The following is a 19,972-nucleotide window of genomic DNA, read 5'->3' as shown; positions in this document are numbered from 1 at the left end:
AGTTGTGGCTGAGAAAGAAGCAGGGGAATGGGACATGAGACAGGTCTGAAATATGTGCACTGAAATGAAGAAGCACCCCTTCCTATCTATGGAAGTTGGCCATTTTGTGTATTTTCTGGAAAACATGAAAGTAATCCAGAGCCAGGATGAATCTCACATCAAACCTTCTCTCTTCTGTGACTCATGCTTCCTCCTGTTTGTTCAGATAGACTCAACACTGATGAACACAAATTTTATTTGAAACTAATTATTCCTTTCATGATTTTTTTTAAAGCTCTTTATAGGTCTCTAAATAAAATCACTTTGTTTCTATTAGTCTTGTTGATCTCTTTCCCTCTCTATGCTGTTATTTTTGGATTTCACATAACTCAGTTGTTGAAACCTCCGATATCCCTAGAGGTGAATTGAGTGAAGAGTTGCACAGCATTAAATGTCATTCAATGGAATATTGTGAAATTCCCATCTTAACCTTTTAGGTCAATATCCTCTTGTTTTTCTCTTACAGGTACGGGTTCATAGAAGGGCACGTGGTGATTCCCCGGATTCAGCCCAACTCCATCTGCGCAGCAAACAACACAGGGGTGTACATCCTCACATCCAACACCTCCCAGTATGACACATACTGCTTCAATGCCTCAGGTTGGTTCTCAGGGGGATGTCTGTTGGCATGAGAGGCTTTGGGAGCCTGGTCTTTGGAGCTCAGCTCAAGTGGGGATTCTCGTAGCCTCCATTTACATAACAAATGCTCACTCAATATCTGTACAGCAGTCAACATTCCTGTCTCCACGGAGCTTACATGCTAAACTGGGGAGGCAAACAATAAGCAAATAAATATTAAATACCCTTCAGGGGTGTCCAGTCTTTTGACTTCCCTGGGCCACATTGGGAGAAGAATTGTCTTGGGCCCCACATAAATTACACTAAAACTAACAGTAGCTGATAAGCTAAAAAACAAACAAAAATCACACACACAAAAACCTCATAATGTTTTAAGAAAGTTTACAGATTTGTGTTGGACCACATTCAAAGTCATCCTGGAGCACCCGTGGCCTGTGAGCCGCCGGTTGGACAAGCTTGCCATGTATGAAGTCAGAAAGTGATACAAGTGCTGTAAAAAAGAGAGCAGAGTACAAGGCTAACGAGTGTCAGGGATGCTTTTATTTTCTGAGAAGGTGGTCAGGAAAAGTGCCCCCTGGCCTGTTGTGAGAATATCAGTGCTCAGAGGGGAGAATGCCAAGGAATAACGCCAGAGAGCTAAGCAAGGGCCTGCTAACAGGGGGTGATTCATTCTCAGTGTGATGGGAAGTCATTATAGGTTTTGAATAAGGGAGTGACATGAATCTAATGATAGCTTTGGGGTGTAAGTCAAATGTCTTAGCTGAGAGGTATTTATTATATGAGAGGGCTGGAAAAAATTCTTGGAGAGTATATGGTATGCCTTTGACCTTCTTAAATATCCCTTACCCAACAGTTGAGAAAACCAGAGAAGAAGAAACCTAAGTTAAGATGTAGATGCTAGGACACAGGCCAGCCTTTCTCTATGTCTTTGTGACTTTCTCCCTACCATTAACCTAGAAAATCAGGCTTATGAGCCTTATTCAAGTCCTAGCAAAATTAAATAATTCTATGCATCATGAATTTTCAGAATTTTTTGAGAAGAATCAAAATTATAAATGTCAAATATCTGGATGCCACCTGTCAAAAGTCTTACCTCTTAAACTGGGTCTTCTGTTCCCATGGAAGGTTTGAAGTTGTGTGAAGGGAAAGATGAAGCCTTGAGGTAAACTTGGTACATCTTGCTGGAGTGTCAGTTTTCCTCAAAGATGGGAAGGAGATGTTAAATTAGCTGGAAAGGGACTTAAGAAATTAACAGCCTGAGACAAACACATATAAATATATATATAAAATCAAGATATCACAGATATATATACACCATATACATCACATATACCATATATATATACCATATATATTTATGGTAGTAAAACATAAAAATCTGCATGGATTTTTAAGCTATAAAAAGGACATCAACTTAATTATGAGATCTACCTACTAATAAAAAAATTAAAACAAAAATTAAAATTAATTGTGAGATTACATCAGTGGCTTTAATCTACACCACCCACCCTTTGTTGTGTGAACAGTAGGTATCAGAGTGGAAATTCAGAGAAGAAATCTAGAGTTTAGGACAAAGTATCAGGGCTGGCTAGTTGAAATGGGGTGTGTGAAGCCAGTAGATTTTGACAAAAATTTACAGGTCATTAAACCTATGGAGAGACACACAAAACAGGAACAGAAAACTGTATAATGTTTACTCCTCCCTGTTATATGAGTGAAGAACACAAATGGAGTTTGACCAAAGGGAAGGGAGTCCAATTAACGCTAAATAGTACACGACTCATACATACTAAGTTCCCATACCCATGTCTAGCATGTCACTCTAATGTTATTTTAATGAGAAAACCACATATAAAAAAGCAAGAAATAGACATAGAGCAACATGTGGTCTAGCTGGCTCCATCTCGGTGCAACAGGTCGGGGGGAGACATCGGGAAAAGCTTGTGCTTTAGATGAAGAGGTTGGCTCAGTGGGAAAGGGCTGGCAGAAGTTGTACACTCCTGAGTCTCTGGGCACTGCTTACTGCATCTCCCATTGAGTCTTGCTGAATGAATGTATGCAATAAATTATGTAGTTGCATACCCACATTATCTTACCTGTTTTACAAGTTGGTTTCACTTGCCAAAAGGAACCTCAACTCAAATAGGTAGAAGCTCACACTGTTTTATTGCCTGGCATCGAAGCCATCGAGGCAGGCTGCTACTGAGACTTGTTTCTATCCTTAATTTTGTTCATGAGGTTGGGCCCATCCCTGGAGTTGGGAGCAAGAGCATTGATTGATTTTCTTCTCCTTGGAGGGTTAGTTCAGTTGAAAAGTTTGAGAAGTACAGGGGGTATGTTCCTTACTAAAATAGATGAATTAAATAATAAAGCTAGAAGTAATATTTTTCCTTTTGTCTATTTTCCAAATTGACTCAATATTGATAGCTACTTTTGTAAGTTTTATTTAAGTTTAAAGGGAATATTTATTGATCACCTGTATGTGCTCAGTACTGCACTAGGCAAAGATGGGGTAAGAAAGAACTGGAGGCTACATTTCTTGTCTCAAAGGAGTTAACAATCTTGTTGAAGCAATGAGACAAAAAATAAAAAAATAAAGAAACTGGAGAAAAGGATAAATGTGTTTAAGGATAAATAAATTCTAAATATCTTGAATTAGAGTCAGATGATAGGGGTATTAAGTGAGCTAAAGATTTTTGATAAACTGCCGTATGCAAAGGATTTCATTGCAAGGATTCCTGAATCTAATTTAGCCTGAAAGCTGCTAGCAGGTGGTGCTGTCCCAGTGCTGTGATCCCCCCATAAAACAGCTATAGGGACAAAAGTCAGCTTGATCTTAGTAGATAGCTTCCATAAGCTTAAGTTTTAGCAATACTTTTAGAAAACATGGCCCGTGGCTAACAAATGAAAATAAGGCAGAACTTGAAAAGACCTTTGTGATTTTTTTTCTCCTCATTCTCAGTGGTTGAGGACCAATGTGAGCCTGGTGACTTCTGTGTGAACACAGAACTGACTTGAATTGATTCATTTAAGCTTGCTTTCAGTCAAGTGCCTCATTTTATTTTGAAGGTAGAATTAAAGGGAAGATTCTACATTATTTATTTATTCATTTCCTCCTTTATTCAACAACTATTTGAGAATATTTCTGAGATAACTAAAATGTATCCAGCATTGAAGAGGGTGCTTTTCTATCTGGAGATTAGTGGCTAGACTGAATAATTAATATTTCTCTTGGTTATTTTGGTGTGTTGAAGCCAAGGTTTATGAGAATGCCCACCTCAGAGAATTTCTAACAAGTCCTCAGATTCAGGAATACCTCACCAGGTCTAGCTTTCCAAGCAGTACAGAGCTCATTAAATGGAAAGAAAGGCTATCTAATGAGGCCCTGGAATCCGACATGAGAGCACGAGTGTGTTAATTGCACATTTGGGTCACCATCCACTAAGTGTATTTGCCAGATTTGATGTTCTTTATAAAAGTTAAGGTGAATTGGAGCATGAAGGGGGTCCATGTGAACGAATGCTCTAAAAATTTATAAAACTGTCTTAGGGTTTTTGACATCATGCTCCATTCTATTACAACTTGCTGCCTGGAAATTCCCAGTGTACTGTTACTTGCAGTTATATTTGAAGTTGGGGGAGATTGTTGCATCCCTGGCGTTAAGAGGGCATAATCCAAAGCCTGGTTCCAGGTATGCGCAACATACAAATATCAGAAATATCTCATAGGTTGGGTCAGTTTCTGCTGATATTTCCATGAGAAACAAGATAGATACTCCACCAAATCTCCCAGGTTGGTTATATGCCCTTATTTTCAAGTGCAATAATTTTGGAAAATATTTTTGAAAACTGTAAAAAGCTAAATTAATATTAATTATTACGGTCCCCCATGACCTTGTGAATTTCTCACAAGCAGGGACAGAAGCATGCTCATCTTCTTTTCTCCTTTTATATGGTCTGGCATATAAGTGTTGAGTAGATGCTCAAAAATAATAAATGAAGAGTTATAGATGTAACTTCCTTTAATTATTTCTTATGGCGTTATCATTTAGGGATAATCTAAATGCTTGACCTGTACATATTTGGAGACCCATTTGGGGGGGTTAACATCTTAGGTGTGTTTACTGGAAGAATAGACCCTTGGGAAATTATATTGGTACTTTTTTCTTTTTTCATCCATTTAACACATTTTTATTGCATGTTTATCTGTCCCCATCACGCACAAATGTTCTGGCCAAGACAGATAAAGTTATTACTCATCTGTGGAGCTTATATATTTCTAGGGAGGGAGGCAGGTAGCAGGAAGCAGTGATTGAGAGATGTGCCACGAGCAGCCATCAAGTAAGATGAACAAGATAAGTTTATATAGTGGTAAACATGAAGAAGAAATGAGAGCAAGATGCTATGTGATGGTGACAGGTGTGGGGGAGTGATGAAGCAGCTTAGATTGGAGGGTAAGGAATGGCCTCGCCAAGGAGGTGATATTTCTTTTTTAAAAAATCTGAGAAATCTTTTAGAACAGGCTTTGCAAGAATGGCTTTTCCTAAAACTTTCTGTTTTTTTCCAATCGAATGTATAAAACTGACAGTTAGTTTCACTATGAGGCCAAAGAAATGGGCAGGTTAAGGTTATCCTCCTTTATCTGTGGGAAAAGATGCTCGCATGTACTAGGAAGCAAACAAAACCTGTTTTGTTCAACTTGTGTTTCTATTCACTTTTATGCGCATGCAAAAATTATAGTAGGACACTTAAAATACTTGTGATAGCAGTCTGTCTGCCTGCCTCTCTTCCTCCCTCCCTCTCTCCATCCATCTATCCATCCGTCTCTACCCATCCATCTCCTTCTTCCTCTTTGCCAGGAGCAATTCTGGGAGAAACTAACCTAACAAATAAATTTCCATTTTACATTTACGTATGCACACACACAGTACAAAAACTGTAATGCACAAATGGACTTAATCTTTCTACAGCAGCAAAACCAGTCTAAAGCTCTCTGAGGCTTTAGAGCTCAATTCAAGGTCTAGTCACAGAATAAAGCACTTTGGCATGAATGGAAGGTTGCTTTAGCTACTCTGCAGTCTGCTTTTAAGACACAAGGAATTAAATGCAAGGTGGAAGTTTCAGGGCCTGTTGTCAGGGGGCTTGAGACAGTGCTGCTCAGAGGGCTACCAGTAACATCTGTGGATGATCAGTCAGGTCCAAGATTCAGGCAGAAATCTTTATTCCTAAAGAAAGGGATGAAAGAGCAGAGGATAAATGGAGAACAAGAGGAAAAAAACCCAGAAATACCAATGATGAGATATGCCAAAACAGTAACCTTGAAAAATATTGTGGGCACCTAGGCCAAAGGTGGTCAACCTCAGAAGTAACATGCTGAGAAGTTGTCTATACAGAGTAAGCACTTCAAAAGATCAGCTAAATTAATAAATACATTACGACATTAATGAAAGACTAGAGATTCATTTGGTTTTTAATATTTCAACTGAGTAAATTCTTTGTTATGATTATGTTATTTTAACCTGCAGATTGTCAGGCTGATCATGTTGATAAACATTTGATTCTGTGTCTGTCATGTTTTCTCATCATTTCTGTAGATTGCCCAGATTGTAAATGATTTTCTCATGATAGTTCATACTTTACTTTTAAATTTTTTACAATGTTCCTGCATTACTTTTATAATCACAAATTTAAAAAATCCTCCCTAATTTGTTCGCATTAGAGAAGGAGCCATGTCTATCTCATTTACGATTGTACCCCCAGGCTTCCCCAGTGCCTGATATAGAATGTATATTTATTAATGAATGAATTCACGGGGGTGGGGAAATTTCTGGAAATTTCATAAGTTCCAGAAATTTATGAAATCAAGTAAAAATGGAAAACGCATCACAGAAGACAGAGAAATTCCTAGCCAACTTACGGAGTTTTGGAAAAAGAAAATTATTTGGGACAAGTTAAAATAAAACTCCATCCTAACTGACTAATAAAAATGAGGATAGATTTTACTCATATTTTTAAAGGGTTCTCATCCTTTTTTTTTTTCCTACCCCATAGCTCCACCTAAAGAAGATTGTACATCAGTCACAGACCTGCCCAATGCCTTTGATGGACCAATTACCATAAGTATGTCTCTCTTCTAATCTTAATTAAATTTTCCTATTTTGGGGAAGGGGCTCAGGTGGGTTCTCTATGGTATATTTGAATAGAACATTAGGCCAGGTGTGGTGGCTTACTTCTGTAATCCCAGCACTTTGGGAGGCTGAGGTGGTTGGATCACTTGAGGTCAGAAGTTTGAGACCAGCCTGACCAATATGGCGAAACCTTATCTCTACTAAAAATACAAAAAATTTGCTGGGTGTAGTGACAGGCACCTGTAATCCCAGCTACTCGGGAGGCTGAGGCAGGAGAGTGGCTTGAACCCAGGAGGCAGAGGTTGTAATGAGCTGAGATCGCGCCACTGCACTCCAGCCTGGGCAATAGAGTGAGACTCCATTTCCAAAAAAAAAAGAATATTAGTCATTTCCCTAAGACTGAGGACAGTTGGCTTTAATTCAGTGTCCCTTCCCTTTTTTCTGCAATGACTTGAAACTGCTCTCTGGTTTACACTCATGCATCGTTCCTCAAACTTCAGTCATTTGAAAACCACTTTCACATTTTTTTGGTATCTCTATATATACAATGCTAACATTTACTTGATTTTTTTATTTAATTGACCCATTGTTTTCTACTTAAAATGCACTTATTTTTAAAAAGAAATTGCACATGGAAAACCAACATCACATCATAAATAGAAGGCAACCTTAATAACATATTAAAAAGTAAGAAAAATTAAATAATGTTCTTAATTTGTAGCTTCTAAAAACTCTAGGTCTGAGTCATGTTCTCTCTTAGAAAGGGGAATTAATAAGTGTCAGGCGTAGGGGCATTTTGGCCCCAATTAGCAATTTCATGTTTGATGTAACTGAAGTATTGAAAGATAATCATGAAGGATATAAACTTCCTGATACGAGTTTTGACATTATTTATACCCCATCCATCTTAAATCATCCTGATATTTGATTATCCACAGATGTATATATTCATGCACTTTTTAAAAATAGACATGGGGGTCTCACTATGTTGTCCAGGCTGGTCTTGAACTCCTGGGCTCAAGCAATCCTCCCTCCTCAACCTCCCAAGTGCCAGGGTTACGGGCATGAGCCACCATGCCTGACCTATTCCAGCATTGTAGAAATCAGAAAATCTGAACCAGAACTTTCAAATAGGCTAGTCTGCTAACCCTGATCTTACTGCCTCCCAGCCTCATTTAATGGGAAACAGTACAGTGTTGAGGAGGTCTGATTTCTGCTTCCTCACAGCTGGACACCGACAGTGTGCATGGGCATGATGTTGCAGTGGCAGATGGATGAGAATCTTTGTAGACCATACAAACCCAGCCGCACATTGTTGTGTAAGGAATTGTCCCTGACCTGTGCCTTGCAATAGGAAGGGGAGGCTTCACACCATAATGGCTATGACATGAGATGTGCTGTCTCGGTCAGGCCTGGTTTGAAATCCCAGTTCCTCACCATGTGTGAGATTTGAGAGGAGAGACATAGTTTTTCTGATCCTCAGTTTTCTCATATGTATAATGGAACAACCTATGAGAATTTTCAGGAAATTTGTAAAAGACACTATGTCTAATGTATGCCCAGCCCATAGTAGATGTTTAATAAATGCCCTGTTTCTTTGATGCCCACAGTTCTCTTTTGAAGTCCAGACCTGTAAGAGTTTGGTCAACAATATTTCCTTGTCAAATCCTCACCTGCAGAGATTACCAGGGTGATTGACACCTTGATTTTTTTTTCATTTATGTATTATTAATAGTTCCACTTGAGGCTTGGCACAGTGGCTTACTCCTGTAATCCCAGGCCGAGGCAGACAGATTACCTGAGGTCAAGAGTTCAAGACCAGCCTGACCAACATGGTGAAACCCCATGTCAACTAAAAATACAAAAATTAGCTGGGTGTGGTGGCGTGCACTTGTAGTCCCAGCTACTTGAGAGGCTGAGGCAGGAGAGCTGCCTGAACCCGGGAGGCAGAGGTTGCAGCACGCCAAGATTGTACCACTGTACCCCAGCCTGGGCAACAGAGTGAGATTCCATCTCAAGAAATAAAAAAGTTCCATTTGAGCAAGCTAAATAGGTGTCCAAAAAGAACCTTTAGTCCCATCAATGCAATACAGCAGAAAATAATTTCATCTCACTTGCATAGTGAGTGGCCCAGACTTGAGAGCAGCAAATACTTTTAGGGAGGAATAATGAATGAATCCATTCAGGCTTTTTCTTCTCCAGTTCATTCTAGTCATTTGCTTGTTGAAACCACAGATGTTGATCTTCGTGTATATCTGTGCTTGTTAATTTCCAGGTTGAATTTCACAGAGAACTGCAAAGGCTCTATCTGTATTTAGACCTGCTGATTTCCTAGCCAGAAGTGGGTGTTTGCACAAGCAGACAAAATTTGCCTCTTAAAAAAGAAAATCTAAATCTTCATCAATTTTCAGATGTATCTTCCCTGCTGAGGCTATTAGTCTGCTACTTCAAATCCTTTCTGGAGGAATATATAGAATTAATAGCAACACATTTTATATGTACTTCAGAAGGGAGAGTAGGGAACCAAGTGGGAGGATGATTACTTATTGAGCACCCACTGTATTTTGAATACTGTGCTGAGCACTTTACTTACAATGTATCACTTAATCCCCATTTTACAAATGAGGAAACTGAAGCTCAGAGCTGCCTTGTCCAGAGCTCTATGAAGCTGGGATTCAAACATGGGGATGGGACTCCCCAGTACTTCCTTGTTTCCTTCCTCATCCCCAGGGTGTGTAGGGGGATGGGAGGCTGCACTTTCTAAGTGCATCTGCCACTCTGTCCCATCACTGGATAGACAGGTGTTTTTCATTGCAAAGGAAAATAGCTTTGAAGTCACTATGTTAAATGCTAATCCACTAACTCAAAATATGAGCTGTGAAGTTCTGTAAGAACCTTTTCTCTCTCCCAGCTATTGTTAACCCCGATGGCACTCGCTATATCAAGAGAGGAGAATACAGAACGAATCCTGAAGACATCTACCCCAGCAACCCTACTGACGATGATGTGAGCAGCGGATCCTCCAGTGAAAGGAGCAGCACTTCAGGAGGTTACATCTTTCACACCTTTTCTACTACACATTCCATCCCAGATGAAGACGGTCCCTGGATCACCGACAGCACAGACAGAACCCCTGCTACCAGTAAGGAAAATAAATCACCGTGCTTCCCAATAGCAATTCCTTGGCAAAATGTCTCTGACCTTCCTGAGCATTGCACACTCACATGCTGATTTTCTCATCTCTAGACAGCTGGAAGCTGGTGATGCCATTCGGGGAGGTGGGCTCTTGTGGTTGTCAGTGAACTGTATGCACTGACTACTACTGCCTACCTTTTTTTCGTCATCTATAACTGTGTTTCTTATCTTGGCATAAGAAGTGCCATATAGGAAGTTTTATTTTGGGGAGAGCCGTCCTTATTCTCTTATCCCCAGGGATACAGTGACAATTCAAGCCTGGTATGAAAACCATTTTCATGTTTCCTTCTTGTTCTTATCCACCTATGAATAAGATTGTTTTCATAAAGTCGGGATCATAGAGTTTGCGTACCACTCCACTATCACCTTTCTAAAAACCCGTTTATGCCTGAGGTTGCAATTTTTTGAATTTTTGCAATCACAACTTGGTGATGACCTTGAGCAGTAGGATATAAATATCTCCCACATGCTTAGCGTTCCAATAATGGAACTGTAAGCATACATGGGCCAACTGTGGCCTTTTGTGTTTTAACTTGATTTACACTCAAACTATTGATAGTGTAATATTCAGTGATTTTCATCAACCATGATTTACTCAAGAATTCCTTCATTTTTGGTCCAAGGAAGCATATCTGGATGAGTTTTCTGGTGAAATCAAATCAGCGTAAGAGCTCTATATTCCAGCCTGTTGGGGAATGTTCTCAATACTTACTTGGTGTGTGGGGGTAATTCGTTACTTAGAGCTGCAAGAGCGGAAGTATGTAAACATTGCGTTCGATTTCTTTGGAGTTTGCCCCTCACGCTTCAGCTCCACTGGAAAGTGTTTACATATCTCTTGTCTCTTCTGTTTCCCTCTTCGCTTTTCTTCTGCAGTTTGTTTTGAAATGGACTCCCAGATGGGCCATGTTCCTCCAGTGGAGGATTAATCAAACTCAAATAGGGCATCTGCGTCTGTAGCAGTTTTCCTAGTATGGTGTGGATTTTCTCTTTTCCTGGCTATTGCTCCTGAGGGGTGAAACTTGGGCCCCAAAGAGTGTGGCAGAAAGGCACTAGCTTGTGAATACTCAAGACAGGGCCCTTCTCTATTCTTCGTCACCCAGAAGCCAGGGAAACCCCCACAGCACTGTGATTTCATTTATAAGGTCACTTGTGCAATAGTGTTTTAAATTTCTGTCAGTCTCTGGCTGAGGGCATGATGCAAATAGGCTTGGCGTTCCCATCACTCCCTGCACATTCTTTGAAGCCTTTTAAAAACAGCTTTTTCAAGCTGTCCATGCTTTCTTGGGTTATTGGCCCTCTTGAGTTTGCATCAGCTTATTGTTGGTAGTCCCGTGAGCAGCCCTTCTTGAGAGAGGCTTCTGCAAACCAAGCAGGCAGTGCTGCTAGCCACTCACTGCTTCTTGGGTTCCTGTCTTTTTAAAGTAACCATGTCAAAGGTGCTTATCATTATGGCATGCAATTTTGTCAGATGCTGGCAAACACAATAATTAGTGGTCTCAGCAGGAAGCAGAATAGGTCTACCCTAAAGTACCACTTCCCACCAAAGAAGAAAATCCTGATAAAACATAACTTGTGGGGACCATACATAGCTAACATTCAAGCCACTAATAGCCTATACAAAATAGTATTTCATGTGTGTTTTAAAAAAGGCAATTAGCACGTTTTATTTACCCCCATAGAATATCTCTTAAGAACTGTGTCCTCCCTTCCTAAGTTAATCAGCAAATGTATTTTGAGAACCTACTATGTACCAGGCCTATTCGAATGCTTGCGATCCAAGGATAAACATGGGTAGGAAGTAACACTGAAGAGAAGCAAAGATTACTGAGATATTTATTCATTGAATCAATATTTGAGGTCTTCTGTATGCCAGACACGGCTCTAGGATGCTAGGAATTCAGAGTTGGACTTACCTTCATGGAGACTATATACTATTAGTTTAGAAATCAGGGAAAAGGAGTGTTTATGAGACTTAACTAAAATATAGTTCAGGATTTGGGCTGAGAAATGAATTATGCCTTTCTCCTCCCAGATAAATTAGTTAAGTTTCCTTCAGCAGCTAAAAAAGAAAGAGACTAATGAGTCTACCAGATGAGTCCAAGGCTAACCTGAGAGTGACTGAAGTACTGTAGTACCCAATGGGACCAGTAGCAGCTCCAAGTGGATCACTTCATGCCAAGAAAGGTACCAAAGCAAACAACCTGGTGGAAACTTGAACGTAGCATAATGGTATGACAGGAAAACTCAACACCAATAGGCTTCTGAATAGAATCGTATTTCTAAAGTCCAGTGAGGAGATTTGCAAAACCTTATCACTGTTGAACTGAGAGCTGGGACAGAGTGAGAGGGAGTGATTGCAAAACCTCCCTCATGCATTGCAGGAGTGCAGGGGTCAAGAGGAGTGCTGGCTAAGAGCATAGAAGAAGGCTGTCTTTGGCTCGGCTGGCTCATTCCTTCCTGAAAGGCCTGTAGTGGGTGGCAATAGGGACAGCTAGTAAGAATAACCATCTGGGTAGCTTTAGGCTTCCAGCAGGCTGTTTACCTTGAGTGTCATCAGTCTCTTCCTATTGGTGACCTGGAGCTCTCTGGGATCAAGAAACCTAAACTAATTCAGGAAACTGACTCTTGCCTTGGAACACTGTATTTCCTTGTCTTCTGGGTGTCAAAGGAAAACTTTCTTTCTTTTTTTTTTTTTTTCAGATCTGGTATGGCCTATTTAGGTGGGGAAAATTAGAAATTCTGCTAGCTAGGCAGTAGCTTTTTCTATTTTTCCCCCTCATACCACTCCTTTCAGGAAAACAAAAATAACACCTATTTCTGTCTTGTTCTTGTAGGTTTGTTTCCTCTGGTCCTATTTTTTCCTGGTGTACTATTGGATGAGGGTGGTGGGAACTATGCATCTTTAATAAAGTTTCTGAGGTGAGAGTGTGGTGTCTGTGGATTTTCCAGGGGATGCTCAGGTTTGTCTGGAGGCTTCATGGGTAAAATTGGCTCCTATTTCTCTACTCTCTGTTCTGAACTAATGTGTCCTTTACAGCAGGGGTGTCCAGTCTTTTGGCTTCCCTGGGCCACATTGGAAGAAGAAGAATTGTCCTGGGCCAAACATAAAATGCACTAACACTAACCATAGCTGATGGGATAACACACACACAAAAATCTCATAATGTTTTAAGAAAGTTTATGAATTTTTGTTGGGCCACATTCGAAGTCATCCTGGATCGCATGTGGCCCGCAGGGTATGGGTTGGACAAGCCTGATTTAGAGGACAGAACATACTGTGCCAGTGGGGCACAAATGCCTGTTGGCATTTGATATAGGTAGAGTCAAAGTTTTTAAGCTAGGGTTCATGGACCTTCAGTAGGTTCAATGATAGACCATAAGGCATTCTAGAACCATCTGAAACAATATGCAAAATTTTGAGTGTGTGTATATGTAGCATCTCTTTTTCGAGAAAGGAGGTCATAACAGATTTTCAAAGGGATATATAATTTAAAGTGGTTTTTAAAAATCTCAACTGGCTTAAATTAGATATTTATCCTGATGGTTTTTGCCATTCCACTTCAACAAGGAAACATGCTGGACTCAAGTCAAACTTGAGAGTCAAATGAGAGATTTTAAATTGCAAAATGTTACTGATGATATTTTCTCTAATCTGAGAAAAATGTGGAATTTCTCTAACTTTGGCCACTCTGGTTTTTGGTAGAAATACATATTGAATTAGAATAAAAAGTAACAGAAATTATAGATGGATACCTGAGGAAGCTTTATCTGATTTCTATACTTTGAACACATTTTCTTTGCAAAGTTCCTGCTCAAGTATGAAGTTTGACCTGAGACTGATGCATGTGGGTGGAGCTTTGAAATGCCAGTTGTCATCACAAGCTACTTGGGTACAATGTTAGACAGATGTGAAAAATACACGCTAGCAACTCAAAGATAATCCAAAGATAAATGAATGAAAGCAATCGTTTGAAATTCTGCTTCGAAAACCTCCAGTTCATGGCTCAGTCGCCCAATCAAGAAAATAGAAAATTTCTTTCCTTCGCAGGTTATTAAGTTGCTGCTTGATTTTGCTTTGATCATGAATTCAGGAAGTTCAGTTTGAAGAATGAGTAGCATGAAATTTATACCCATGCGGAATTTGCATATCTGATGTTGTCCTCAGATTGTGGGAGATGTTAGGAGTCTGGAAAGATAAAACAAGGCCTAGATTTTTCTTTTCTAATTATCATTCAATAATAGATACAGACATCATATACAGACAGAACTGAAAGTAAAGATTTACAGAGGGAATATCACTAAGTGATATTTTCATAATTGATCCAGTTACTTCAACTGTGCACTCAAACAGCCACGCAACAGCACAGAAGCAAAATAACTGGATTTGGTTTTGGTTTGGTAATTCACAGCCTAAGACTCAGGATCTCACAACAACAGCAATGACAGGTAAACTGCTTCGTCTTTTGTTTATCAGCTCTCCTGAATGTCAGATCTTTTAGTGTTAGGGGAGAGGACATCCATCATCACGCCAAATCTCCTTCACCATTCTTAGTGAGAATAGGGTCTTGTACCACTTGGTATATCAGAAAGGCCTGTGGATCTGGGGATATGACTGATATTCTTAAATGTCCTGTATGTTTTCCTTTTGGTAATGTGTATGTAGAATCAGAATGATTTTCCATAAGAGGAAAGAAAAACTATGAATGAATACTTCTGAATGAATGAATCAAATTATGAAAAACTACAAATGAATGAATTGACTGTGTGATTCAGTGAGAAAATGTCCTTTAGAAAGAAGTCTGCCGGAAAGTGCAGGCTTCTCCTTTCTGCTGTTCTGATTCTCACAGCCAATAATAAGAGAAGGAAATGCAGATTTCTCTCATCAAAGTGTAGGCCCTGAACCCTTCTTTGAACACTTAAAATCTCAATTGTAAAATGTAGGAAATGACCTATTGCTCCATATCAGAATCTGGGCTTCTAACTAGCTCCCTGGGTGTGTGGCTCTTAACTCTATATACCTGCAAAGTGTATTGATAAAGGAGCTTTGGGGAAGAATGATTCAAAGCCTGTAAAAATGGGAGATTGCAAGGACACCTTCATTTATTAACTTTCATTGATGGAGGTAATGGCCATACTACAAAATAACTAGACATTCTTTCTGCAGAGGGGAGTAATAAACATGGAAAAATGATTCTTCACATTTGTTTGCCTTGTATGACATTGGCTAAATTATATTCTTTACTTCTATAAATAATCATGAGGAAAATAGTGCTCATGTTATGTTATTGTTGCCGTATCACAATGTCTAAGATCATGCAGGGGTGGGGAGGGGGGGATAGAGAAATTGCAGAATAAAGAAAATGCTATTTTTAAATGTTGACAATGTTTGTCTTCATAGGACAAAGAATGTGAAGGAGAAGGTCTTTTTGGCAGTTATTTCATCTTAGGTCATTTTTGGGCTTTCTTGATAGCTGAAAAAAAAATCTAACTCACCTTACTTTTGTGTTTGAGGATGATGATTTCAGCCTCTCTGCTTGTACTCATTCTCAGTTTTTTGTCTACTGTTAGTTCATATTCTTCTGATACACATTTTTGTGCATTATTGGTTGCAGAAATGGCGGTCTTTGGAGATTTTTTAATCAAGACTCTTGCTTTTGGTCTTATTAGCAAGATCATTGGGGTCACTTCATCTCTGTCTGTCTTTCTTGATTGATTATCCTATTTTCAAAGAATGAGACTCAAAATGTCCTATTCCGCTTTGCAAAATATAGTTTGACATAAGAAATTACCTTGGGTAAGGTTGTGAGAGGATTTGGAATCTAAATGGAGAAAAGTGGAGAGGCATATTTTTCAATCTTCTACTTCTATGTCATTTTCCCTGTGTGTTGGATTGTTAAGATTCTGTATCTATTGCTGGCAGAAATATCATATTCTAAATTCTTGGAGAATGATATTGGTTGCCCAAGATTGTATAGAAGATTAAGGAGCTAGGACTCTGAAAAGCTGAGTTTTAGAATCATAAACTCTCAGATTTGGAAAGGATGTTAAATGGTCTGGTTCAATCAACACTTCTAATAATTTAATCTCTTACACAGCTTTCCTGCCAAGTGATCTTCCTGACTATGGGAAACTTTATGAAGAAGTTCATTGTTGGATAGTTCAGATTATTGTTTTTTCCAATCCAACCTTTGGAAGAATATTCATCTCCCTGAACTTTTCACCACAGATCCTAATTTGGCCTCCTGGATCCAGAGACAAAAAATTTAATCCTTCTTTTACATTATATAGACTTTCAAAATTTGAAGATGGCTCTCATGTGTTCCTGGAGCCCTCAGTCTTGCTAATTAGGCTTCTGACTTCAGATAGGTCAGAAGCTCTGTCCAGCACAATTTTTAAATCTTTAAGATAAGGAGCATGAACCAGATGACATTTAAGATCCTTCCCTCTCTGACATTCTATAAACTTCAGTTTGAGCCTCTGAAAAAAATGGAACTTTTTTGCTTTTTCCCATTCTTTTCACCATCTATATCAAATATAGATGATTCTCTTGAATAGTAAAAGAGTAAAAGCATATTCAATGCTATTTCTTAGGAACTGTTAATTAATCTTTCAACAATCAATTCAATCATGATTACAACAGCTTTGATGAGCACTAGTGCTACAGCAACTGAGACAGCAACCAAGAGGCAAGAAACCCAGGATTGGTTTTCATGGTTGTTTCTACCATCAGAGTCCAAGAATCATCTTCACACAACAACACAAATGGCTGGTAATGAGTTATTATTGTCTCATAGCATATGTTTTCTTGACAGCCTTGAATAATTTTGACCTCTAGGATGTTATTAAAGCCTGAAGTTCCTTCTATTCTCACAAATGTTCATTATGACTTTAGAAGGATCATGAACTCTGGTATCTATTTGTTTGCTTGTATGGCACCAATAAGCAGATTTCTTCTTTCTAATATATGGATTAGTATAGCCCAGGAGAAGGTTAATATAGAGACTACAAAACGGGAATAAGCTTTTTTTAATGACGTAGCAAAATTGTGACTCTGAAAGATTATTCATGTATATTCTAAAATTACCACAGTCATAAAAAGTCTTGGACTTTCATGAGGAAATAGCATAGCTAGATCTGAAAAAATATAGAAAATCTTCATCAATGGAACTATTCTTAGAGTAGACACTAATCATAAGAAAAGACAAATGCTCATTCCCTAAGATAGCCTGAATCTCATTTAAAATGTAGAAAACCCTGTTTTGGTAAAAAGACATTGTCTACAGTAACCACTGAGAAGATGATGAAGTTTTTCATCTCCTTTTTTTATTCAAAAAGAAAAAGAATTTCTCAATATCTCAACCACAGTTCACTTTAGTTAACCCCTTTGATTGCCTAATAATGCCAAAAATGATTTCTCTGTTAATTGGCTCCACGTTTTTGCTCTATGCTGAAGTAGTGTTGGGAACAGCAGTGTAGCTTCCATCTCTGTTTGAAGACAAGAAATGAATTAGCAAATTGTGAACACAATGAAATGACTGGCATAGGTGTAGATTCCAACATTTTTCTGAAGGTGTCTTGACAAAAAAAAAAAAAAAAAAAAAAGGCACGTATGAAACCTTTCCATTCTGTTCTTGACAGCTTGGCTTTAATGGCATATGCTTAATGAGTTAATAATAAACACATCTGAAAGTGTGGGGGAGTTTTCATTGGCCTTTAAAGACCTATTTTAGCTTTCTTAAAGAGAATATTCAGTTTTAAAGATCATAGCCACTTGTTTTGAGATTTATGTATTAGCTTCGGAGACCAGAACATAAGAATTTGGGGTATGCAAGTCAACTCCCTCACTTTCTTTTAAAAATCCGGGAAATCCGTTATACCTTCTGTGCCTGATTTTCTTCCTTTGCAAGTGGGTTGCCTGGCATCCAGCTCAGCCACTAATGCAAGTCACCACAACAGGTACGTCTTCAAATACCATCTCAGCAGGCTGGGAGCCAAATGAAGAAAATGAAGATGAAAGAGACAGACACCTCAGTTTTTCTGGATCAGGCATTGATGATGATGAAGATTTTATCTCCAGCACCAGTAAGAATAATCAATTACAGTACAGCCATTTATGCAAGGCTTATTGATTAATCTGAGTGACACCTAATTGTATCTCTCTTGAGAAGTAGTTAATGTGAAAAATAGGTGAACCTGTGATCATACCTTAGTTATATCTTGATGAGATTATGGAAGAAGAAATAGAATGTTTTGAGAAGTAGGGAAAATATCTCATAAAATTTCTAATGTCTCAGGTTCTTCCTGTTTTATTTATCAATGAGGTCTACTGCTACAGATTGTCTTTGAATGATCAGGCTTTGTCAGAGGATGACATTAAAACAGTCCAAAAAATATTCATTGTGTACTTACTGTGCTAGGTGCTGGAAACACAAAGATGAAAAAAGCCAGAGCCTTTGCCTTTCAGAATCTCATGGTCTGTTGGAGCAATAGACTTGAAGAATGTGATTAGGAGGGTATTAACTAAAATTTGTAGGCCGGGTGCAGTGGCTCACGCCTGTAATACTAGCACTCTGGGAGGCCGAGGCAGGCAGATCATGAGGTCAGGAGATCGAGACCATCCTGGCTAACACAGTGAAACCCTGTCTCTACTAAGAAATACAAAAAATTAGCCTGGCGTGGTGGCAGGTGCCTGTAGTCCCAGCTACTTGGGAGGCTGAGGCAGGAGAATGGCGTGAACCAGGGAGGAGATAGCGCCACTGCATTCCAGCACTCTAGCCTGGGCAACAGAGCAAGACTCTGTCTCAAAAAAAAAAAAAAAAAAAAGTTGTAGAAGATCCTAAATTGAAGGCCCTTAAGGCTTAAATGATGGGAGCTAGAACTTAAGAATTATCTTAATCAAAACCCGACTAAGGTCAAAGGAACAAATCCAGAGTTTTAACAAATGAGCTGGACACCAAAGACCTTGAAGAGAAGGGCAAATGTCAGGTTAGCTTTAACAAGACATTACCATTTATTAAAAGCAAATAATGAAATGACTATTGGTACATAATAGTATCCAAATTTTTGACAATTATAAAACTTTTTGAAAACAAAGAGATGGAAATTGAGCTTTAAAGATGTCCTTAAAAAGTTAAAAACATGCAAAGGTTGGTTTAATAGTCTGCCATATTACTGAGTTTTCCACACATACCTGTAATGACTTAAGATTTTGCTGAATAGAGCTGAGAATCCTGAACCTGACTCCATCACAGTTCTGCTTTTCCTTGGAAAAAAGGCTTTTGGGGTGCTATGTGAGCTCCCCCAATTCACTGAAGTTCTATCAATTCCATTAAAACCTGACAATTTAATCCTCAAACGGACAGCACACAGAGAAGACAGGGTCCAGAAAAAAAAAAATAGCTTAGGCCTTGAAGGCATCTGAATATATAACATTGATATAACAAATACTCAAAAGGAACTAGAATTTTCTATCTAAACTTTTAAGTGATTTTTTTAGACCCAGCACCCCTCCAGAGCTTAATCTATGGAATAAGAAAATTCTTGGCTGGGCGCGGTGGCTCAAGCCTGTAATCCCAGCACTTTGGGAGGCCGAGACGGGCGGATCACGAGGTCAGGAGATCGAGACCATCCTGGCTAACACGGTGAAACCCCGTCTCTACTAAAAAATACAAAAAAACTAGCCGGGCGAGGTGGCGGGCGCCTGTAGTCCCAGCTACTCGGGAGGCTGAGGCAGGAGAATGGCGTGAACCCGAAAGGCGGAGCTTGCAGTGAGCTGAGATCCGGCCACTGCACTCCAGTTTGGGTGACAGAGCGAGACTCCGTCTCAAAAAAAAAAAGAAAAAGAAAATTCTTTTTGGTAACTTCAGAACAAAAACCAAATAATCAAAAACACTGGAGTTTTACATTACACTGTCTCCTGTGTTCAGGACCTGGCCCAGCTTTGCAGGTGGGCCCATTAGTAAAGACGTGGTCTTGACACTGAAGAAATTAAATTCCCTTGGGGAGTAACCCAAAGATATCTACCTGCAATGA

The 19,972-nt window shown here is 39.1% G+C and overlaps 1 protein-coding gene across 3 annotated transcripts in view; it reads left to right on the top strand.

Annotated features, from left to right (window-relative positions):
* Window positions 1-19,972, top strand: part of CD44 (CD44 molecule (Indian blood group)) — a 92,459-nt gene that overhangs the window by 40,060 nt on the left and 32,427 nt on the right. For 2 of the 3 annotated variants that reach the window (XM_023185574.2, XM_023185573.3), the window contains exons 3-5: window positions 506-639; window positions 6,669-6,737; window positions 9,657-9,887. In XM_023185574.2, coding sequence (XP_023041342.2) covers window positions 506-639; window positions 6,669-6,737; window positions 9,657-9,887 — 434 coding nt within the window. Of the gene's footprint in view, window positions 1-505; window positions 640-6,668; window positions 6,738-9,656; window positions 9,888-16,580; window positions 16,710-17,896; window positions 18,023-19,972 lie in introns of all 3 variants that reach the window. The other variant, XM_023185575.2, reaches the window with a different exon arrangement.

Source organism: Piliocolobus tephrosceles, chromosome 13, assembly GCF_002776525.5.
Source record: "Piliocolobus tephrosceles isolate RC106 chromosome 13, ASM277652v3, whole genome shotgun sequence".
In the NCBI taxonomy this organism is placed as follows: Eukaryota; Metazoa; Chordata; class Mammalia; order Primates; family Cercopithecidae; genus Piliocolobus; species Piliocolobus tephrosceles.
The sequence above is the reverse complement of the archived record's forward strand: the minus strand, read 5'-3'. Positions and strand labels throughout refer to the sequence as shown.